This window comes from Numida meleagris, chromosome Z, assembly GCF_002078875.1.
Source record: "Numida meleagris isolate 19003 breed g44 Domestic line chromosome Z, NumMel1.0, whole genome shotgun sequence".
In the NCBI taxonomy this organism is placed as follows: domain Eukaryota; kingdom Metazoa; phylum Chordata; class Aves; order Galliformes; family Numididae; genus Numida; species Numida meleagris.
The window spans coordinates 73,655,283-73,680,924 of record NC_034438.1 but is presented as its reverse complement, the minus strand read 5'-3'; the positions used below and the strand labels follow the sequence as shown (position 1 = coordinate 73,680,924).

The 25,642-nt window shown below is 39.1% G+C and overlaps 1 protein-coding gene across 8 annotated transcripts in view; it reads right to left on the bottom strand.

Moving 5' to 3' along the window:
• ZNF608 (zinc finger protein 608) overlaps window positions 1-25,642 on the bottom strand; it is a 103,616-nt gene that overhangs the window by 40,830 nt on the left and 37,144 nt on the right. For all 8 annotated transcript variants that reach the window (XM_021380056.1, XM_021380055.1, XM_021380057.1 and 5 more), the window contains one exon: window positions 18,115-18,370. In XM_021380056.1, the coding sequence (XP_021235731.1) occupies window positions 18,115-18,370 (256 nt within the window). The remainder of the gene's footprint in view (window positions 1-18,114; window positions 18,371-25,642) is intronic.

Sequence of the window (25,642 nt, the reverse complement as noted above, 5' to 3'; positions counted from 1 at the left end):
TAACACTTCAGGAAGGTGTGAAAGGAATGACAGTTGGCTGCCTTTCCCATCACTTCAGCAGAAGCCTCTCTCCTCACCTAGAAGGCAGCCAAGGCACTGGCAGCATTTCCTCACACTTTCACAGTGCTTAAAGGTTCTACCAATGATCCTTTGGGTATTTTATTAACCTAGGTACTTGGATTACAGAAGCAAGGTTTCTTCCTTATGGTCCCTCTTCTGACAGAGTCGGATAAGAGTACTAAAGATTAAGGTAAAACTATGTATTTATGGTAACTGCTAAGGGTACAGAAGAACATAGAGGTTCTTCTGCCTCTCTTGGGTACTTAACAGAAGTAGGACTTTTGTCCATGGCTAAGGGGGTGTTTTCTCCTGGAAGACACTTCCTCTTCTGTCTGAAAAGCCAAAACTTTGAATAAGAAATGTTGGAATGACCTATGGCAATACCACAGATGATAGACGCTTGCTTTTGTAAAAAAAAACCAAAACAACAGTGGAGGTAGAGGACTTGAGTAAGAGGAAGTGATATATTCTTCTCACTGAAAATCTGAAACCACCTAAAATAGGCATGAGACTACTCAATGAACACTGCAGACTAGATTTTTAATGAACATCCATGAGAAACATTTGTAAAGAATATACTGAATGTCTTTTTCCCTTCACCATATGGCAGACAGCCCAGATACAGTTAGCATCTTACTTACAAGACACTTCCTTTTTCTTTGCAGCATCAAATGTACTATACACACAAGCAGAAACAGCCTCTTTTAGTAGGAAGCCCTTTGGGAACAGGCAGATAAAAGGCTGCTTGGTGAACTGAATCAGATTCCAAGGGCTTGAGCATACAGAAGAACTGCTTCAAGGAAACCCAAAAGCCCAGCTTTTTGCAGTCTCTTCCCAGCTGACAGGATTGGTAGGCTGGTACAAAACTGCCACTTTCATCCTTTTATTTGTGAGGATGAGGGTCAGAAAACCAAAGGGACACTGAAAAAAAGCTTTTGGGCAATGACTCCCTGTTGCCAGGCAGACTATTCTAACCACCCTTCAGTTTTGCAAACTCATCTTACTCTATGCTTCTTTTCTTTGAAAATGTCCCCTCCCCCCCTTTTTTATAAAACTACTTGGTGATTATGAAATATTTCTGAGAACACCAAAATCTGATTTTGGTCCATCAGAGCAGCAAAGCTTACCACAGAAGTTACAAAGACTATTAATACAGACTTTTTTTTCATTCTAATAAGGCATATTGGAATCACACATTGAAGCAACCTTGAAGAATAATACATTGAACAAATGTTCCCTTTGAGAAACTTTCGTTGTTCTGAAAACTTTCATGTTTTCTTTAATCATCCACAGACTAGCACAAAATCATATTGAAAATCATAATAATCAAGTGAATGATGAACAGAAGGGAACATTGTTTGGTAAAGCTTGCTATTACTCTCTCTGCCACAGAAATTCATTTATGGGGAAAACACCACAGAATCAGGAAAATTTTAAATGCTATTCCTGATAGGTCCTCGTAAATAATGGAAAGAATGAGGAAAGTGGGAAGTTTAAGAGTGAAAAGTCTATCTTTTTACGGTTGGCTATCAACTCTCTTACAGACAACGTAAATAAAATATACTGGGCCATATTTTGAGAATTGGAAAATAATTTTATCTTCTCTCCAAGTAAAACTTGAAGAGGTATAACCAGCACCCCTCAAAGGAAAAAAAAAAAAGGCTAATACACATTTAGTGCTGGAAAAATATGCCATTAAAAACAGTTTGAAAAACTGAAGGCGATGAGTAGTGCAACTTTATGACTTTCCAAACCGAAACCAAGAGCTGCTCTCACAGAAGGAAAATTAGTGTTATTTATGCACTTCACTCAGAATCAACGGTATTCTTGGATCTCAATATGCTGTATTATGTCTGTAACATGTCTTTCCTCATTCTTCCTAAGATAACTTTAAAAGATTGTTACAGAAAAGCAAAGGTCACTGGAGAAGTTCCCATCAAAATTATGGGATCAAAGCTTCATATTGGTATTGATACTGGTGCAGAAGACACAAGTTTAAGCCAAGCACAGGGATAAATTCCCAGTCAAGAACAGTCCTGTTGCCTTTTTTTATTCCTTTCAGCTGTATAGATTCAACAGTTGGTCTCTTCATTACTAGGCTGTCCAAAACAGAGTTGTTCTCTGTTCCATATTTGGTTCTCATGAGCCCTTGATTTATCCAACTGCTGTACTTTATATATAGCCCTGGTTTCCTTTTTACTGACATTTTAAAATACTTAACTAAATGCTGTTCAGCTGAAAAAATAAAGGTGACACATAATGTAATTTCCTAGGAAACTGCTGTGTGACAAGTAAAAAGCAATGAATATCAACAATAAACTCTCTGGCTCTAAGAAATACAGAATTGGAGAGCTGAGGGGATCTCAAGAAGTTGTCGAGTTCACCTGCCTTGCTGGTTCTTGATCAGAATCATTTATTCTGAGAGGTGTCTGCACAGACTTTCTTCTAATGGCAGCCTCCTTAAGTCACCAGACAGACTATCCCAATGCCTCATTATCCTTCCTGTTAGAAATATGTTTCTAATATCTGACTTGAGTCTCTCTTGCCACAATTTAGGTTCACTATTTCTTGTCCTGTCTGCCACTGTCACAAAGAACAGAGCAACCTGTGATACACACCATGCGTCTCTGATCTTACCTGGCTCAGTATTCCCATCCCAGCTTTCCCAGTTTAAACAACAACAAAAAACCTCGGGTCAGCGAGTTCATTTTCACATTGAACATTTCACTTTTGTGATGTATTTCTAACTTAAACTGTCGCGGGGCTCTTTGGACAAGATTTGAGCCTAAACAGAGCTAAGGGCAAAATGGAAACAATTAAATCCATGGTTAGGGACATAATGCTATTAACCACGCTATTTCCACCAAACCTGTACTTCATAAAAAAATGCACAGCAGCTGACCTGAAATTTCTGTCATAAACACCTTGTAGTACAGCAGCAATTAACTGTTACATATCTTTCAAAAAGTTTTTCAAGGAATCAGCTTAGAGGTGAGGGTTATTTTAAAGACCAATGAAGAAAAACTTGCATTACCCTTTTTTTTTTCCTCCACTACTTAGAACAGAAACCTCTTGTGAGGTCTTCTAAAGTAACAATTCAGAAAATAAGTGAATGCTGAAGGCATCGAGTCAGTTCTTACAAGGCTTTTATTCAAAAAAAAAAAAAAAAAAGCAGCTTTCAACGAATCCATTTAAAATGTTTCCACCACCACCCCAAGTTATTCTTATATAAGAACTTCGCTTTCCAACCCTTTCTGTTTGGATATTTGTTAACAATAGTTTCTGTGTCCTGATGAGACTTGATATGTAGAGCTGTATTCTACCTGTCATTAAGCCTCCAACAGTGGTGTTTCTGTTGCAATTTATAAGAAATGCCTGTTGAAGGCAGAGTATTGTGCACACTATATTTTCCCAGCTGGATATCTCCGTGAACAGAAAGCAAAAACGTGAATGCACATGCACCATACGTCTGGCAGAGCAGAGGGGAAAGACTGTGGGGCATAAAGGCTGCAAGTTAGATGTGATGTTGGGTGGTCTAACACTGGTGGAAGATGAACACGTGAATGGGAAGACATCCCTAGCAATACTGGGAAACAGAGAGGGTCTTGATGCAGTTGGTGGTGCTGCATCACCACTACAAAGGCCTTCGTGCAGACTGCTCAGAGGCCTCTCCTCCCTCACACAAACTCAACAGTTGCATTTTGAGCCTTACGCCATTCATCTGTTTGTTTCTCTCATCGAGGCCTGTAGGTTCTTGTTTAATATTTCGCATGAAGACCTCTTAACCCAGACATTTTAGAGGTAACTATATCTAAGGGTCTTTTGTTTTCCAGTTGAATGAGAACCAAGTCACCAAACACAAGACATATAGACATGTCTTCACTTACTCTTCAGAGACCATCAGCTTCAGTTTGCTAAGTACAGTGGCAGTGGCATTGCAATACACTTGTTGGTGAAGTATCTGAGCCTTTTCTGGGTAACAAGGAGAGCAGTTTTCACAATTCTTCATCACACAGACAGCTAAAGGTAATAGACCTTACCAGAGAGAAGATCAAAATCCCTATCAGCAAGGAGTGAATAGAAATTACAGCAAAATGACTCTGTCTTCCAAACACACCACAAAGCCATAACATTTTCTATCTAGAAAATATTGAACATCTCAGATTCACCACAGATTACTGCTCTTCAAACACTGTTTGCCTGGAGATCAGAGTTTTGTGGCCAAGACCTTCTCTCCAAAGATTATGATATTGGAACAAAAGTATTCAGGCAAGTAACAAAAGCTATAGTTTATCCCTCCACAGTCTACACCCGGCAGAAACATTCACCTGTCATCGAGGAACTACTCCATATTTAAAAGTCACCAGTAAAGAAGGCAATGCTTGTCACAGCAGCAAAATAATTTGTTACAGAACACGTGTTGCTCTCATAGCATCTGTGTCTTCCCAAAAGTTACCAGCTCTTGCCGCTGATAACTAGCTTCCAAATCTGCAGTTAATCTTTGTCATTCTCCAAATCACCTCCTCCATTAGAAGCAGGGAATTGAAAGTAATGAAAACCCACTAAAGTTAAAATGCTCACAGTCACACTATGGACCGAACCAATTACCATTTAAATAACAACGTGGAACTCTTTGAAGGAAAGGCCTTTTGATCTCCAGGATTCACATGCTGAATAGTGAGAATCTGAGTTCTTTAGATTTCCAAGGGAAAAGGATACTAAAAAAAAAAAAAAAACCTATGACCCAGGCTGCCATTCACGAGCTTAAATCCCTAACATTTTTTACAGTTAAATGTAGCTCTCCTGGTGTGTAATTAGGGCGATGTCATCAACAATACGTTGGTTATTAAATGCTTAAGTGACTCTTTTCTTTCAGATCATTCTAGTGTGAAGGTGCATGAAGTAGGAAAAGTGGAGAGACCAAAAGTGAAATATAAGTTCTATTTTTCATCTTTCTCCTTGTGAATGTTAAATTTCCAATTTCCAACTTTTCATTAAATCATACATTGCCGTTAATGCAGATTTTGCAAATGTGAATGCCTCGTTAATTTCAAATTCAAAACAGGGTAAGGTCAAATGGCATTCAAAGTCTCATTTGGGCAGAATTACGAATCCCGTTCCTGTAGCAGTCAAAGTGTCCTGAAGTGCAGTTCAAATTTCTGTCATTTTTTAAAATGTTTTCTCTGGAGAGCTCTGAAGGAATGATACTTTGAAGAGTGCTTTAGCCTTTCACAGCCAATGGAGTTTGCTGATGCCACACTTCCTAATTGACACAACACTGGGTCTGCATGGCACATTGCTACAACATTTGCTTTACAAGTGCACGTTTAAAAGAAAACCAGTGACTAATTTCCCAAAGACTTACAAGCATACATTTTCAAAAAGGGAAAAACAAAACTGTTACATATCCACACAAATCAAAATTCACAGAATCGTGGCAGCTAGCCAGAGAAACTACTCCAGGTCTGCTCTCCCATCTGCTTGGTCTGTTAACTATCAGAAAATAAAATAAAATTGCTTCTTCTGCAACTAATTCTGAGAAGAGCTCCTTAAAATACAAACCCTATTATACAACTTCAATAATGTAGAATGTCTTACGATGACCAACATATGTCCTAGCACAGCACATGGTAGACAAAAAATCCCAGAAATAAAGAACAGTTCCCTCCCCCAGCACTGAAAAGGTGCCGCACCAAGCCACTGCTGGTGATCACAGAACAGACTTCTCTTGATCTTAGAAGCAAACTAAGCCTCCCAGCAGATAAGCTCAACACAATCTTGATGTAGTTGGTGATGCTAGCCCCTCTTGTATATCTACCAGAAACTTTTGAACAATGAGAGTAAAAAATTAAATGCATGCCAGATCCTTGGTCATTTTCAATCACAGAATTAACATAAAATGAAACTGGCACTTAAGCAGGTTTGTAAACTTGCTGGCACTGGGAAGCATACACAATCCTTGCACATGTCCTAAATGGGAGGTAACCTACACAGATCAACAGGCTGAACAGTTGCTGGCAGTAACACCTTCAGATACTTGTCTGCTGGCACCCTGACAAACAATTCTCAGTTTATGGCAGTGTGTCTTGTCAAATTTACTACTTTTTGTTTTAATCTGTAAATTAAAAGCTCATAGCAAAGACTTGCATAGTTTTCCTATGTCCACCATGGCAATGGTTTACAGTAATTAATATACTACAGGTTCCTACTTCACAGATTAAAAAATAATTTGACTAGGAGCACTTTCAACAGCTGCTCATAAATCAGCCCACTCTGCTTGTAAAGTTCAACTCAAGAGTTATTGTGTCTATTGTGCATCTTAAAGTTCAAAGGAAGATTATTCATGCATTCATTCATAGCCAAGAATGTTTCCCAGCAATGAAATGTACCCTTCAAGGCTAACCCAAGCTTAACCATTAGGTTGACTGAATAAATTAACTGCACAATGATATGCCATATCCCTTTTCTGAAGAGGTTTTGGTGAATCAGACTAGCTTTACGTCATTGGTATGTTAATGGCCCAAATTGCAAAGTGTAAATAGCTGCTGTCCACAAACACTACTCAACTGAATAATAGGAATGCAAACAAATCTCTTGGTATACAGTTCATTTTTTAGAAGTATTTTAAAATCGTAGATTTACAAAATTGCTTTTGTGGAAGAAAGAGGCAGAAAATAGATGAAAGCAAATCTGTTACAGTGAGCCCCCAGTAACCAAGTAATGTTGCCAGTTTAAGAACATTAATTCTGTCATTTACTTTTCAGACTCACCCATTTATTTTTCTCCCTATGTGGGGTTTCTACGTGCCTAGATTAATCACCAAAAAACTGTGAGTGTTGTAAAATACTAAGTCAGAGAAGTCCCGGAGCATCTTTCCAGAGATGCTGTCTGGTTCAGCTAATTCAGGAAACATTCTAGCCCTTCCTAGCCACCAGCCAGTGCAGCTAGACTGAAGATTAATCAGGATAACAATTACATTGTGTGCTACTGCCAACAATGCAAAGACTCTTAATCTCCTTGAAGCTGAAGACAAATTAGTAGCTTTGCATGCATCAAGCTGTCTGTCCAAATGGAGGCTGGTTTTCACAACAGCATTGCTAACTGTGCTCCTTGAAGATAACACTTTGAGGATACAAAAACATTTTCTCCATGTTACTTCCAGTTACTTGTCTAGACCAAAGGAACTATTTGTAACCTGATCACCACCTATAGTCTTAAAGCAAACTCCCTCATAAGTCCCTCTCCTTCACTAAGTCACTTGATTAGATAGAGTCAAGATAAGAATGAAGAAATGAACTTAGTCTTCAGCTTTGTGAAATCTGAACAGATCTTGGGACACAGACACAGACAAAGTCTAGCAGACAACTCTTGAGTAAGACATGAAGGTTATGGGAAGCTTGCAAAAGAACTCCCCTGAAAGAAAATGTATGTTGTTAAGCAAATGCCACAGGCTTTTCACGCTCTGTTTCAGCTATAGCTGGAAGCGCTCTAGATGTATCTCTGCCTCACATCAGCATCTGCAAAGCAAACTTTGCTGCCTTTGTTTCTCCCCTCATCAGAACTGTTTGAACATTTTCTCAGCTAGCAACCCTTCCAAAAACTCTGACTTGCCAATTTAAATAGAAACAAAATACTATATCATTATGTTTCAAAACCCAAGATGTTTCACTCCCATCTTAAACAGCCCTCTAATTAGGAGGAAATGGGGCCTAGCTGGGTCCATGCTTTGGCAAAAGAATCGGACAAGTTGAGGAAGTTCAGGAAGTGGCTATCATCAAAGAACTACACAGCCACTTAAGAGTCACACTCATCTGATGTACTTATAAACACTGAATTCATAATTTTTATAAGATTAACTAATAAGACTCTTTCTTTCCTTCATACCACAATGGAAATATGAGAGACTTTTTCAGGTGCATTATGGTTCTTCTGAAGAAATAGGCTTGGAAGCAGATAAACTGAACTGGTTTCACAGCCACTGATACTGGCTTGAACAAAATTTCTGAAGAAGCAAAAATTAATTCATTGTAAAAAGTTTTGAGAAATCAGACTTTTTGAGAAGATACTTCACACTTTTCAGGAATTTAATAAAATTGTAGAGAACAAGATGAAAGTAATGATGTTTTAAAATCCATAACTCATACTCTTCTACAAACTGACATCAGTTTCTCTCTTCCCTGAAGGAAAACAGCTCCTCTAGTGAAACCTGAGACTGTTCTTTCAACTTATAAAATCTCCCAACTAGGGGTCACGTAGCCTCCCTCAGGCTTTAGAAGATCCACAAAAGCCAGTTCTGTAGGAAAGCAAGGTTAAGCAGTATAGGCTCAGTCACTGTAGGGGAAAGTAAACAGACAGTAAAACATAATTACTTGTTTCGACCTACTTAAATGCAGAAGTTTTAAGCTGACTGGGGAAAAGCACACCTCTAGATTAACCAAAGATTGATCTGGAAGTCTTTCTTCACAACGCTTGCTCTCAGCGTTAACAGTTGACATTTCCCTATAAGTTAACTTCACTCCATGTTTTCGGATATCTTTATACCATTTGCTAAATTACTGGAGAAAAACCTAATATAGATGTTATGACTAAACAGAAACTAAAAAAACTCAGAACAAAATCTCTGAAGTACTCTAAAATACCATGTAAAGCAAAGTCCTAGTAAACTAATTTAACAACTGAAATCTATCAAAAAAATGTAGGGGAAAAGAATGCTTTTTGAAAATAATACTTTATTTTGTGTGTGTGTGACTGAATCTTCTTAAATAGAGGCCTTAAAACTAATTCTTTGAGCTTTTATTTCTACAGGTACATCTATTCAAAAACTCCTCAAGATTTGTATTTTTAGCTAGAAAATACAAAAGGGTGCTAATTTTTATGTAAATGTACTTCTTCTGACCAAGTTGATACCTCCTTCGAAAAATATATATAGAATTAAAGTGTAAGAGCTCAAATTCTGGCCTTGTTTTTTATTTTTATTTTTTTTATCCAAGGTGTTATTTTTTTCCTGTAAATCTCATGGAACTTAGGGATAAAAATTGATGAACCTCAGTTGTAGTTTCCATTGCAGCACTAGCTTTAATAAATCTAGACTTAGATTTTCAGTCTAAATCAAGAAAGCTATTTGCCTTGAGCTTTTATTTTTTCTATATTCTTTTTCTTCACCCTCAACCTCTTCTATTCCTCTCTACCTGTCTTAAAACAAAATATAAACTGTAATCTTTTAGTAACCTTGAGGGCCAAAGAACTTCACTGCTAAAAATTTTTAAATTGAGGTTTTTCTTCTGCTTTTTTGATTGTCTCATGTCACCAGCAGTTCCAGACTAGTAGCAAGTTAGTATCACATCGGTAACAACTAGAAAGGATGTTGAATATGCACTCAGGGTGACAAAATGCAAGCTTCTCACTGATTCTAAAGAATGAAAAGCTGGATATCATTGGTCTTACATTGGTCTTACAGAATAGAGTCCTAGTGCCAAGAGCAGCTTTCTGCTAGAGAACTTGAAGAGGAAACAAAAAAAGATTAATATTTTTATTTAAAAATATATACTTTCCTTTATTAAACTGCTATTTTTCTGAATGAAAAGCATACCGTCATCTAACAGGGAGAAACTCTCATTGACCATACTGCAGAATATGAGCAATATTCAGGAGTGTAACAAAACTAGACAATCACAACTTGTCCAAATTGGTTTAAGTATGTACAAAATTTGAGTGACTGTAAGGACATCTTTAAATAAGTAGTTAAATTTCTGACTCACACCTGTTAAAGATATCACTTCCATTGTGCTTTCATTCCTGACTGCAGTGGTATTTATTCAGTAAGAAAACACTTGCATGCAGACACATTTTCTTCAACAGCAGTCAACCTCTCCCCTGCTATCCTCAAATCCAAGCACCACATGTCACAAGTATTTTGTAGAGTATTGGTCTCACTTCTAAACAATCACCTGTTCTTGAGATTTTGGTTTTGAGCGCTAACAGCTAAAAACACTTGCTTTCCTTAAAGCAACTCCTTTAGTCTTCCTATCCTCACTGCTTCAGCAGGCTCAATTTCACATTTAAATAGCTCCACACAAACATTTCTAACCTCAGTTATCCTCCTTCCTTTTTCTGTGCACCTTCCCTGCCCCCATATGCTTATTTGCAGAAGGGATATATTTCTATGTACAAACAGAGCAGGGAGACCTCCTCTGCAGTAGTCAGACAAAACACAAAAATATAAGCATTGTCTAAAATGTGTTGGTTCTTTTCATTCATGCCTTGGGTTATATCAAGCTGGTCTTCCCACTGAGCCACAGAAGATGCCATTTGCCAGTTCTCTGTAGACAGACTGGCTATTACTACCCTGGCAAAATAAGACACATTGGATATTCTCACTCAGTTACTCCAAATGAACCATGGCCATGCTCTGCTTAGCATCACATCTGTATCTGCAAGCGAGGAGCAATAAGACAGGCAGGCATAAGGCAGTAAACAAATTATGCATCACTATATGCAGCAGAGGTGCACAGCATCTCTAAACAATGTTGTAGGACTAACACTACCTAGAAACCTAAAGTGCATACATGTTCAAGGACTAAAGCTGACATTAAAACCCCAAATTTAACATTTAACACAACATCTTTAGGCACATTTCCTGGTCTGAAGCAGCTGTGTAAGGAAGGAATGCAAGGGGTGATGCACATATCTTCACTTATCTGTGATGCTTTATATCACCAAAATAAACAGCCTAAAACTTAAATTAATGTTCAAATTAGCGTCTAATTGAACATTTCTGAACAAAAGGAGTGCTCTGTAAAAGAATCAGAATTAAATTAAATGAGGTCAAAATATTTATCTCTTACCTATAGCTCTGACAGCAGGGAACATCTATAATCCATTCTGCATTTCTCCTTCACTGAGAAGGTTTATACTGACACGATTTATCTACTGTTTGCTGTGAACTAGGAGCCTGCAAAGGTTTGGTTATTGTAGGCTGGCTGATTCATGGCAACTCATTAAAACTACATCAATTCAGCCTTGTATACCTGGCTCATAAGAGCAAGTCTAACACCTTAAAACCACTTTTATATGGATAACATAGGGACTTGCCCCTCAAATTAATATCTGCTTCAACTATTTAGAGTGAAAACACAATCAAATATTGCTTGCAGCCCAGAAAGCCAACAGTATCCTGGGCTGCATCAAAAGAAATGTGGCCAGCAGGGCAAGGGAGGTGATCCTGCCCCTCTGCTCTGCACTGGTGAGGCCTCACCTAGAGTACTGCGTCCAGATGTGAAGTCCTCAGTACAGAAGAGATATAGACCTGTTGGAGCGTGTCCAGAGGAGGGCAACAGAAATGATCCAAGGGATGGAACACCACTCCCATGAGGACAGGCTGACAGCAGCCTGTCAGTATCTAAAGGGGATACAGACTCTTCAGCAGGGCCTATTGTGACAGGACAAGGGAAATGGTTTCAGCACTGGTGAGGCAGTACTTTGAGTACTGTGTTCAATTTTGGGCCCCTCACTACAAGAAAGACTTTGAGGCCCTGGAGTGCGTCCAGAGAAGGGCAGTGGAGCTGTGAGGGGTTTGCAGCACAAGCCATACAGGGAGTGGCTAATGGGAGCTGGGATTGTTTACTCTGGAGGAGGATCGGGTGTGACCTTATCACACCCTACAACTACCTGAAAGGAGGTCGTGGGGGTCTCTTCTCCCAGATAACTAGCGATAGGACAAGAGAGAATGGCCTCCAGATGCGCCAGGGGAGATTCAGGATGGGTACTGGGAAAGATTTATTCTCTGAAGAAAATGTTAGGCACTGGAACAGGCTGCCTGGGGAGGTGGTTGAGTCACTGTCCCTGGAGGTGTTCAAGAAATGTTTAGATGTTGTACTGAGATGCGTTGTTTAGTGGGGAAATATTGGTGGTTGGTGGATGGTTGGAGGTCTTTTCCAACATTTGTGATTCTATGATTCTACAGTTCTAAAAGAGGGGAGATTTAAACTGAATATAAGGAAGCAGTTTTTTACAATACATGTGGTTAGGTACAGGCCCAGAGAGGTGGTGGGTGCCCCGTTCTTGGAGACAATCCAGGTCAGGTTGGACAGGGCTCTGAGCAACCTGATCCAGCTGTAGATGTTCCTGTTAATTTCAGGAGTGCTGGACTAGATGGCCTTTAAGGGTCACTTTCAATTCAAAAGATTCTATGATTCTGTGATGATTCTATGAAATAGACAGCAAGCAGAAGACTAATTGGGAAACTGAAAGGTATGCCTAACAGTCTGTTCAGAGTTCACTTTGTGGCTATCTCAAAACAAGCATTTTGGCTACAAACATAACTGTCATAAAATACGTCAAAATGAAATTAATGCCCTACTGGATTTGAGCAAGCACTCCTTTCCTCCCACACTGGCCATCACTGTGTGTTTGCATCCATAAAGTGTACATACCCTGATAAGGTCAGGAACAACAGTGAGATGATCAAGAAGGCCCCTTAGGCCCAACAAACTCAGTGTACCTTTTGCTAAAGTCCCTCTCATAGTCCAAGTCCTGTAATATTTAAGTCTTAAAAAACTTTTCTCAGATAGCCTGTGTACATCCCTAAATAAAACCTCCCAAACTTCTCTTGTAAAATAGGTATAGTTCCCATAAAACACACTACTAGCTTTTCTGCAAGCCTATGGCTTCCTAATTTGTTGTGTGCTACAAGTTGCTATGTGATGTGTGCCAGGCATCACGCTCCATGAACCTAAAACAGTGAGGCAGTGGATTCCTACAAAGAATCACGTATCTCAGGCTTTATTAAGTCCATTAATTTACTGGCTCTGATCTCACAGACGGTAGAAAGAAGAAAAAAAACCTCAGAATCTAAACGTGTAGGCTTTTTGTGAACAGATTATGTTTTGATACTGCCTAGCACTCATACATCTCAGCTGATTATCTGCATGACAGTAGAAAATAACTGGATTTCGAGCACTGTCTTAATGTAGATAGGCAAAAAAGGCTATCTCCTCCATGAAGTGTTTCTCCAACATGGACAAAACTGTTTATCTAACACGGACAAGCCTGACTTTTGAACACCCTAGAGTTTCTTTCCCATGAAAATAGTAACATTTCTATAGCGATGATAATGGGTAAGAATACCAAGATACTGCTTTCTGTAGCCAGCAAGTTAATGTTTGACACTGCACATAAAGGGCAGAATATAAACGTGCACAGCCTGACAGCTTATCTGTTGGCTTTTTTTTCAACTTTATTGCTTAGTTTAGTAAACAGCATTACCTCTCTCTATAATCCTTGCCTGAGCTCAAGACAACAGTGTTGGCAGTTGGATTAGATGATCTTAGAGGTCTTTTCCAACCTCAATGATTCTATGATTCTATTAACTATATTTATCTGAATTTCTGTGTGTTATTGTAAGGTTCTTTGACAAAATATGTTAGAAAAAAAAAAAACAACTAATTTTCTCTAATTTTTGTATTTGTTTACCTAAATTTTTGACACACTTTTCAACATAGGCTTCATGTCCTTGTATATGTGCAAGTAGGAAAGTGTGGTTGTTAAATCACAAAAAAATTGCTAAGGAGTATCAGAGACAGCCAGAATACTTCTCATTCCTTTAATTCTATACACACATACACACCCTTACTTATACAAACATGTATGAACACATAAATAACCAGAGACATTTAAAACAGACTGTGTTCTTTCAAAATAGTTTTTGCAAAACTAATACCACATAGTAAAACAAGGAAGAATCAACCTCAGTTCTGTGCAGCAGGTGTGCTTTCAGAATGTCTATGCATATTAGATGCAAACGTGGCAGGCTGAAAAACCCATCCACAAGTATCAGCATGTCTCTGTCTCATCTAAGTGTTCTACTGCAAAACAGTGTCAGAACGGACTCTAACATAAATCTGGAACACCCTAGAGGTGATCCCATCACATTTCTGAGATCCAGTACAATTAATTACAGCAAACTTCAGACTGCTGCTTCTTACCCTCAACAACTCTCACATTATAAAATCAACAAGGGAGTCCTGACCAGAGAACACATTAAAAAATACAACTCATTTTTCCATTTTCTCTTACTGAACAACAACAGGAAGTTGTACCCAAAACCACACAAGATGGAGAATGTCAGTGCAGCAATGCAAGAACTCCAACACAGCATGCTGACAGCTTGTTCTGCACACAAAGGCAGCAAGGTGATGGATGGCTGTCTCCTACACAGTCTGCAAGCAAACAAGACATCGTCAGAAGTAGTGCTTCTCACATCTACAGGCAGATTCTATTACTAGACGCTGAACCAAAACTAGAACATGACCCAGGGCAACTGTGTGAGAAGCTGGTTGGTGGTTTTCCTTTTTTTCTGGGTCATTTTTATCTCCTCCAGGTAGTTAGAAACAATTACTGCTCTGTTCAAAACTGTTTTCCCAGAAGATAATTACCCCATTTGGCAAGTACGTGATTCTAGATAAACCTTATTTCTCAGTATAGAAATACAGACAGTATAGAAATACAGACAGCTGCTTCCCAGAATATCAGATAAATAAATAAATAAATAAATAAATACACTCCAATAACACTACCAAGTTGCTTTTTGTGACAGATCCCTGCTATTACCGGATGGTCATTTCTGGTACCAAATGTCCACAGCAAGCTGACAGCTTTCAGGTTGTCCTGCCTGTGACCATTTCTCACTACTCTAGGGGTGACCATTTCTCACTACTATAGGGTAACATCAACTAGTTCCTTTAAAACTTTTTTTTTTTTTTTTTAAATTTAGGCACTTAGACCACTTTTCCCAAAACATACCTAAACAAGAGTATTAGGCAGAGAAAAATGCAGACAGCATACTTATGTAGAAATTAAACACTGCACAACTGAGTAATGCAACTGAGAAAAGCTCAAATGATAACAGGCATTCTCAGTAAATTCTACTAAAAAACCACAGCTATGATTAGTTGTGATGCCTTGTAATAAATAAAATGTGACAGATTTCAGACACCAGCTTCCCTACACGTCTTAGGATTGAAACACTCCAGGAAAAAGACTCTGATTCATTAAATCTGCTCATCAAATCAACTGAATTGATTGCTGTGGAAAAAAAATAAAAAAAAAAAGCTGCAGCTAACAACACTCTCTTTGATCAGTCGTGACTTTGTGTGAAATCCAGTGCAGCTTTTTTTCCCCCTTTGGAGTGATTATCATAAAACCATGAGTAATAAAAGCAAATATCACCATTCCTGTGGCCTTGAAGAAGAAATGCAATGGAACTTCTTTAGCATCCCTAATAGCAAATCGGTTACTCTAGACACTGAAAACCTTCAAAACATGCATTCTTTAGTTCTTCCTCTCTAGAAAGCATGTATTGGAATTAACAGTGAGTTTGACATGAACCACTGGATTTTACCTTCCTCACTTTACTCTTTTTTTTAATAACTGTAATCCCCACATCCTTTCTGCACTTGCATCCCGATTGCTAGCTTCTCCTGCAGCATATGAAGGCTGCTCAGCAGCACATTTGGGTCACAGTTCCAACATGTCATGGGGTATGCATCCTACAAACATCCTACAGACATCCTACAAACCTGTTCTGTTCAACTTACAACTCACCTTACAGAGTGGCTAAATCAGATACAAAATAATTCACATATCTCAAAACACAAGGCAAGGTCAGAAATCTTCATACCTTAGCATCTTAGAATTCTTCTACCTTAAAAAAGCCATCAGTTTTATGGATAGATTGATGTCAGTTTGCATGCATGTTTTCAGTAGGCTTTGGAAAGCAGTGAATGAAGCGAATATAAAAGGAACATATGGATATCACCAAAGAAATTTATATTTCAATTGGGCATTATGAACATCAAGACGGTTTTAGATCTCACCAGTTACTATGATTTCAGAGTATTCTGGATTTACACCAGTTTTAGCAAAGGTCATGTTCTGGACTAATTAAAGTCAGAATCATAACAGAAGAAAATGAGTGTCTGATAATCATCCTTCTGTTACAGATAAATAGAAGACCCATCTGCATCCCGTTTTCTAAAATTTGGCAGAAATTGTTTCATGCAAGCTGCTACATAGCTGCTTTCATGAACGTGTCAAAAAATTTGAAAACAGCTAAATATATACATATGTGTGCTCCAAACAGAAAAACTCAATTAAAATGCAAAACTGATCATTAGGAACTCATTTTTTCATAATAGAGTCTTGATTGTGAACACTGGTCTGGGGAAAAACAGAATACAAGTTACGATATTTTCTTCATTTTAGCAGAGTCTAAAACAGTATGATATAAAAGACAACAGTACAAACCGTGCAGCACAAAATTGTATCCATTATTTTTAGACTCTTCATCTGCATTCTGGCAGCTACATTTCCAGGACAATTTTAAATCCCACTGCATGTACTGCCGTGCTCACTCGCAGAAGCAGAGTTGCAAAACAGTCTTTGTAAAGCCGTGAAAACAGGCACATTCAGAAACATCATGTTCAAACACGCCACCATAGAACTCTTAGTTGTTTCAGAAAATTGTTTTAAACAAACCGGGAAAAGGTTAAGGGACTTAATTTCTACTAAGTAACAAGAGCTTTTAAACCGGTGGAGTGCTGAGAAACTGGTAAATGGAATGTCATCCTGACAAGAATGCAGTTTTTTTTAATGCTTCTGGTGCCAAACCTCTAACGAGACGGGCTTCTTAAATTCACTGGGGGTCAGAAGTTTAGTTTATTCAGCAAGAATAACACTATTAACAGCTACTGCTCTTTCATGTTGCCACAGTTAACGCCCACACATTTCAAGTCCAGTTAATACAGGAAAGTCAAGGAAAATTGGAGTGGCTACAGGCAGTCATCTCTGCAGGGATATTTTAAAACTGAATTTATACTGTGCTTTAAAAACAATCTAAAAGGATCAATGCACCTTATGAATCTGCTGTAGACATACACAGAGAGAAAGATGGATGGATGAAAGCATATAAAAGCGAGTAAATCTGACTCTCTCTATTGATTTTTGAGAGGACAGTGTAGAGCACTTAGGTGAGGTCTTATATATCACTGCAAAGGACCAAATGCCATTATGCATATGTCTGCAGGATGTCAGGATTTATCATGAAGCAACACACTGCTGTACTCTTTCATTTTATCCTTTTGTAAATAATCTTGTTCTCACAGTTGAGGGTGGTAGACCACTAAGAATTAAATAATCGTCAAAAACAAACAGAAGAATAATCATAGGAAGGCTATCAAACAGCTACAACTGGAGAAATCCACTACTATTAAAACAAAAATTGCAGTAGGTTAGGGCATACACGCAGTATTTTTAGCATTAGCTAGAGAAAGCTGCTTTTTTAATCATGAGCTTTTGAAACCAAGATGGAAAAATCTGCGTATCACAGTATAATCCTCTTTCTACTTTGTTCTAAACCACAGACAATCACATTTATTATTCGCCAAAGCTCTCCAGCTCTCCTAGTTGGCCGAATGTTGTCAAAGGGTATTACAGAAATCGCTCTGGTTTAGAGAGCACTTCTTCACCAGATGGAACATCTCTCTTAGAACGTTTTCCTCATGTAGCATGTTTCAAACAACAAAATGGCAAAGTTATCATAGCAACAATCAGAATTTCTGAGGGGTCTCTGGGGCCTCTCTCAATATAAACTGGTGTAATTTTTTTAACAGTATCTGCGCTCCAAAATTCTCAGCTTTTTAAGCGTTAATCTGAGCCATTCATAAATCCACGCCTCTCACGTGCATTCCTCTCCTCATGCACATTTATTTAAACAGCATACTTTTGCCACTCTGCTAGCTTCTTCTTCATATACATTTCTCAACAAAGCAGTGGGAAACAACTCTATTGTTAATTGGGGTTACATGGTAGGTCATTTGGAAAATATGACTGCTTAAGTAATAAAAAATCTGCCGTTTGTTTTTATAAGAAAAATCCGCTAGCTTAGCTAACAACTATGATTGCCACTGTACATTATGGTGTTCCCACAGACTAGTAAGTCAGGCAGAGTCTCCTCGTTAAGACATCTAACAGACAAGCCTAATGGAAAAAACAGTTTACCTTCTTCAGTTTCATGCCACACAATTCCTTCCAAGTTCACGCTGGTCCCAGGCTCACAGGGTCCAAGGCATTCGGGTTCTGTTACTACTCCAACTTCGTAAGTATTTACACCCACTGAACGAGTCCGTACCAAAAGCTGCTCAACTGGTGCTGCAATATTGGATGAAGATGGAGAAAAGTAGGAAGGCAGAATCTGAGGTGTGATACTGCTGGAAATTGGAGGTGGAGGTGCAGGCACTGTAAACAGGGGATCAACCTGAAAACAACAGACAAACTTACTATAATGGTGCTGTGATATTTCAAAAAAAGCTAAAAACAAACAAACGAAAACCCAGTTTGCTTACACTACATTTGTGTGTGCAGGGATTTGGTGCACTATGGGCAATTTCAGTTTTATGAGATCAATTTTGTTGGCATCAGTCCAAATGCTGCACACGAAGAATTATGCACAAAAATATCTATCACGCTAAACAAGGCAAACTGCTAAGTTTCTACAAGACTATTCCCTGCTGTCATAGACTGCTAGTATGAAATAACAGTGAATGTATTTTTTTTTCATTTATTTGTTTTCTTCTTCTTTTTTCTTTTTTTTTTTTTTTTTTAAGAAAAAAAGGATTAAGGCCAATCTTTTTTTTCTTAGTGCTGACAGAGACTGATTTATGGATGGAAATTTATGTGGTAAATGGGCAACTTCATTTTCTATTTAAATAAAAACATTAATAAAGACAGTACAATGACAAATGACATTTTTTTTTCATGTGCATCATAGAGAAATTCATTGTTGGAACAATTCTAATAGCCGCATGCCAACAAATATTATCTCTTGTCACCCAGTCTTAAATGTATTAAAATTCTTCAATTCTTAAATGCATTAAGGTCACCTAACAGCTTACAGGTAACATTTACAGATGAGCACTTACAGAAGAATCTGTCCAAACCATATGATTTCTAAGGGCTTCCAAAATGCGTACATGTAACAATACAATTTGCCAAACAATCAGTCTGTACACAGAGAACTCAGACACAGCCCGTACGTGTTTAAGTACTCAAAGCTATCTTTCCCGTACGACTTCCAATATAACGAACAGCAGATTTTCATCATAAAGATTTGGCTTGAGAGTTTTTGGTATTTTACTCTGGTGATAAGGTCTTGTGACACATAAAGGATAGTCAAATGATGTTATGGTTGTGCCCGCTCCAATAGCTAAAGCAATCATCTGAACCACCTAAAATTCATGTTTATTTGGCCCACTGGATCACAGACATCAGACCAAGAAATCCTTCTTCAGTCCAACAGTTCAGAAGATGCATGCTGTCTAGCTACTTTCAAATATCTTTAAGTCTATGTTGCTTTTAATTTTGGACATCTCTAGGAAGGTTCAAGAGGGAAAAGACCATGACTCACCGAACACTGTCATCTAGGTTTCATTCAAATGTATCTTAACATGGATAGTAGTTGAGCTTTCTTTTAAAGCCAAGCTGGCAAATGGGAGACAAAGTGAAGAAAGGACTGAAGAGTGTTATCCCTCCATCATATACACTTTGTATCCTGGATCTGATCACTAAATCACTACATCACATGGAGAAACAGGAAGGACTTACTGTCAAATCCTTCCCTAAACTTTTGTTCTTTGGTTTTCTTTCTTTTTTTTTTTTTTTTTCTTTTGAGGGTGAAGGAGGAGGGGGGAGGGGGAAGGGACCATTTAAAAATACCTATTTAATAGGCACTTTTATTTAGAAATAATCTTCAGGTTAGATATAGAACAAAGCAAAGAAAAAAATCAAAGCAAAATATGGATACTACAAGCATGCAGTAGGAGTAAAAGCCTTATAATATAAGCCTTATACCAGCAAAAAACTGCTGAGTGCTAGACGTCACTGTGGCACAATACCAATGCAGTCACACAATTGTGCCTTTACTTTTCTCTGTACACGACCATGCTTGCAAAGTTAGGGCACAGACACAATTGCTTTGCAGGGCAGAGCTGGCTGCCCGCAGACAGGACAGCCATCAGCCAGCCTCACAAGCTGCTCTCCTGTGCAAGACCTATCTGTAAGCTAACACACAGCCACGACCTGTCAGTCTGTCCAGGTGACACCTGGCTGCCAACCGCTCCGCAGAGGAACATGTGAGGCAGCAGAGTCCTGCTGTGGGGCATGGCTATCAGCCTCGGGCGCTCAGCACCATCCCGAGCAGCACTCAGAGGACTTCTCAGCATACTTTATTGCATGGGCATCCAACCATGGTTCGGTCACGCTGAGCGAAAAGGAACTGCCTTGGGCCGCAATTAGGAAGGTCCCTCCAAAAGTAATGCCTCCCAGTTATTTCCATGGAAACTACAACTGATACAAAGAGCACAATAACACTGTTTGATGGAGCAAATTCCCAGCTACAAAACGCTGTTTTTCCACACAGTCGCCACCATTAGCTATGCATTTTCACCAGTGATGAATAAGAGCCCACATGCTGTGCTCGTACTAATCTGTACCAGCAGAGATGACGCACTGTCACTGCTGTCACTGCTGAAACACACCACCCACCGCCTCACTGTGCAAGCATGCACTGTTCGGTGTCTACAAACATTCAGTGTCCATGAATGTCAATGGGGGCAAGTTTTTTCTGCATGCAGGCATTCAATTCCGCACCTTTACTTCACATGCACTTTCATGTCAGATGGCATTCTGTCAGACTTGCCCCTCTGCTGCCAACTGTCACACAGCACCAACATGTAATGAAATATTGTTGGGAAGGTTCAACCTCTACTGCCATCCCACCAATATCTGCCTCTGACATTGTGGGCCAACATAATACAATAGGAGGCATTACTTTCAGAGCAGCCCTCATAAAATATACAATATAGTTAATGCGCATAAAGTAACAAAACTTAATTTTTAGTGTTTTTTATTAAAACGTATAAAAAATAGAGGAACCAAAACCATAACACTGGTGGGATATGTGACTTTCTTCCCGCAAAACTTATGCATCAATCTGGTTCAATGGCAGTGGTTCCAGCCTTCAATGACTTCCCAAGGTGTTAGTCAGAGATTTTGGATGAAATGTTATTCTTCCTGTACTTCATCCTTCAAAACAGTTGTTCACAAATGTACGTACTGCCAAAAAGCAATGACATGAATAAGATATGACTGTGAAGCAAGGGCTTTTTCTCTCTGGTAAGAGAGGGCTTGTAGAAGTCTGGCAAAGAGGCAAGATCAACTTTTGATTGCAACTCAATTTATTCCATTTGAAAATTTGCAAGTAATGTATTTATGTTGACTAAAAATGGAGTCAGAAATAAACCCCCAAACTGATCCTTTTTTCAGCAATCTTGAAACCTATTCTCAAATTCCTTTATCCCAATGGAAAGCACGGCTGCGTATTTTTTGCTGCTCACAGGGCTGTGTTTAGCCAGTATATCAAAATCATAAACCAATTTGCCATCACCTGAGCTGGCCCCACACTTTCAGCCCAGATGTGCATCGTGCACCGATGCTCAGTGCTGAGGGGCCAGCTGCACTGCAGTCTGTGTGGGTTGGACACGCCTGCCTTGTGCAGGCTGGAGGAGAACCCAACAAGCAAGTGGCAGGTCAGTGCAGCCTGCTGCTGTAGTAGAATGAAGCCTTGTACAGCCTTTATAAAATCAAGGATTGCACTTGAATGGCCTGCTTGATAGTTTACATGTTGTTCCAGAAAGCTGTGCAAAACCTCCCTGCAGACATGCAACATCATCCCTCCATAAAACACGCTCATTACAAAGCCAGAGGAAGAAAAACATTTGTTATTGTCATTACTAAACTAGCAAATGTTTTAATGGAGTGCAGACTAAAACAACGGATGTTTCTTCCACTCTCCAACGTATTACAGTGAAGTAGAGCTAAAAAGAAAGCGTGGATCTGGCAATGTACCCCACCAAGCTCTCTGTCGCAAATATTTGTACTCTGCTGTAGTTAATACAGACCTGTTCAGAGATGCTCAAGTTTTCCAGGAAAAATCCAGTGGACACCAACTCCCCCAGGCTCCAAAGAGCCACATAGTACCATGACCTTACTCACAAGCAGAAATACGGAGCCCACACGTTGCTCCGGCCTTCCAGGTTGTAAGATCATCCCATTGCGTTTCACAGTCCAGCAGAGCAAAGCAGGAGCTCTCAGTGATCACTGTGATGACACAACAGTTTCTACGAGTTCTCCAAAAGGGCACTGATGTAAGCTACTACAGGCAGAAGGAGGCAGGAAGGCCACCGTCTCCTCTGGAAAACAGGCACAGAAGACTAACATCTGGTGGTGGCACACTGTCAAACTGAGGAAAGTTAATGTCAAGAACAGACGCTGTGCAGTTTCTCACTGTTGTTTCTGCATGATTATTCCCAGGTGTTGGTGCATACAGAGCAGTAGCCTCTCTGTTTATCATGAGCCAATATATGAAATAAAAAAAAAAAAAAATCAGAGAAGGGTTATTTACAAAGATGCTCTCTTTATTCACTTAATCAAAAAGCTCCAGAAAAAAACTGAAATATTCAAGTGATATTTTCTTCATTCACCCAATTCCAAGAGCTTTTGAGAGCTGATTAGTAACAAAGGCTACAAAGCTGGAGTGTTATTCATGGCAGCTTTCCACTGCCAAGTGTTTGATTGTATCAGAGCGCTATGGCTCTCAGTAGCAGAGAGCTCACAGAGAATGAAGCATGTCTGCCAAGCACTTTAGTCAGTGCTCCATGGAGTGCTCCCCTATCTGAACACGACAAAAAAATCTTTTGGTGGTTGTATGACACTAGCCTGTGTGTGGGAGAGGATATGGATAAGAGAGGAAATGTCATTCTAACTAGAAACAGGCAGACTTTCTAACAAATTGGTTTTATCTTCAGTTATTCCGGCACTTCACATGCTGAAATTAAGTTCTGCCGTCAAAATTAATCTTTCAGATGCAGTGCAAGTTTCTAAAATCATGCTTGCAAATGGCTATTTTCTGTCCTTTGCACATAATTTCCCATCAACCAGGAAGGATTTCAGTGGGCAGTGCTGACCTCAGCGCACTGGGTGGAAGAGCACCCAGTATCATACAATTGCAATCACCCATATTCTGATACCACTGGGGATGAAATAATTTAAGGCCTTTTAGGATGGATTCTCTCATGTATTCACATATGAAACCGACCAAAATGAAAGAAGTGCAAAATCCAAGGAACACTTATGGTTCTATTTGCCATGGTACTGATCTGACTAGAAAAAAAAATTCATGGTATTACTTAAACCTAACTCACTTTTCAGAGAGATTTAAACAGGTACCTTTTGATCATGTTATGATATTAATGTATTCTGTATCTGTATATTTCATTCATTTCAACTCTGAAAACTTTCAGAGGGTGAGTGTCTAAAGTGTGAAATGTTTTTGTCATCAGTCCTGAAATACAAGCTAGAAAATAGCTGCCATGCAGTCAGGCCACGTGATGTGAAACTCTAACATGTGCAATAACATTTATAGATGTTGAAGCATGTGTAGGTCCACCTTAATAATGAACATGCATCTTTGAAGATGTATCTCAATGAAAACATAGTCAACCAGCCTAAGACCAAATGGGGTCGTACACTACTCCAGTGTCACCCACCACATGATTTCGAAATGCACATAACAAAAGCCATTTAATCCACCTACCAATACAGAGGCTGGAGAAAGGCAGAGCAACAGATTTAAGGCTTAAGATGACTCCTTGCCTTTTAAATTGAGCAGATTTTACTGTGAGCATTGCTAATAGCTACACTAGTAGAAATCACATGGGAAGATCTCAGACCTATGTACCTAAAAAACAAAACCCGACCCTTAGCAGAACTAAATAATTCCTCAACAAAGACACCATTGTAGGACTGAAAGGAGGGAGAAACCTCCAACCTTGAAACGGCCACTGATGAGCTCTTCAATGTTAATAACTACTACATCACATGTCCAAGACAAAAAGCAAGGAGTAGAGGAAATTGGCCCTGTATGGAAGTCGTACCTTTCTCCTAGATCTTAGGGTAAAAGAGAGATGGCCTTGTTTTTATGTAAGGTATGGCCTGCCCTACCTTACTGTTCTAAAGCAACAGTGACTCCAGAAAATCTCATTCTAATCTCATTCACACCATCGTAAACCAGAAGTAATTCCAACAAAATCACTGAAACTACTCTGGGAGAAAACTAACATGGGAGAATCGGAAATCTCTCAGCAGAGTCTAATGCAGAGACAATGGTGCTGAACAACAGGCAAGGAAACTTGCATGTCCTCTCTTGTACCTTCTATTCTATCCCAGATGCTTGGGATTTCCCAGAACCATTCACCCGTTTTACTGTGGGAAACATTAGCATTTGACAACTGCCAGCAGTATCCTTCTGCCAAAGGCTTCATCTGTGAAAAACTGTATGTCAATTCAAACGTTTGGCAGAGGCCTGGTACGATGCCCAGACCACCACCTGCAAAGCTCTATTAGACTTTGCTCCTCTTTCAGCCCAAGAAAATCATATTCAGTGAGATTCTACAGCACTTTTCTCCAGCGAAACTTCATTTCTCCTGTTCAGCAGTGCAGTTTCCCTTTCCACCCTTTTCCTACTGTACAACTGCTCTGATAAGATTTAACACAGAATAAACAAACACTGGCACTCTCTCAAGATCCCTACCCATCTGCAAAGATACACACTGTTCCTGCATCAAGAAAGGAATTTCTCTGAACTGTTTTTACTTAGACAGAACGTGCATAAAATGATCTCCAGTATCAGATGGTGCCATGTGACCAAATACAATAAAAATCAAGGCACAGAAATTTCCTGGTAGAGGATTAGGTACCATTTGATTTAGTTTTGTGAAACCATGGAAGAGGCAACTACAGTAGTGATGGTTTTCATTTCAAAGACTGCTTCTCCACAGGATTCTGCTTTACCTTTCAGGGTTCTGATCCTGCAAAAAAAGTGTTTGTTTCTAGAAATGCATTTAATTGTTGCATTTCTGTTCAAGCGCCATAACCCTATTACCTTGCGGCAGTAGTCCTCCATTACCAAAAGACAGCCTAAGTTAGTCAATGATATGACTGTAGTCTGGTGGAATAGCTGATTTGCAGCCACTCTGAAGTGTAGACAGAAATATAAAGAATATAGATTTGTGATTTCTTTCTTTCTTTATTTATTCAGGAATCTATATTGATTTGCCAGCCTATATCAGTATAATCCACAGTAAACCATGACTTGGAGGAGAGCCATGTTATCTTTTAGTCAGGCTTCTCTGCACCTCTTTGGCTTTCTGCATGTCAGTGTGCCATCACTAGATTTTTGTCTCACCTATCCATTTGTTGACTACTCTACTTTGAGAGCATGCAGTCTGTACATTACGATTCAGGCTGTTGATCCCTCAATACATTTTTTTTTTTTTTTGTGAGAAAATATACATGGTCTGAAAATTCATCATTTCACTTCATGGACCTGCATTTAACAGTATCTACTGACCTGAAAACTTCTATAGCTACCCCTTGGGCTTCCTAGGCATAGCAGGTGGATCTTCCTGCAATA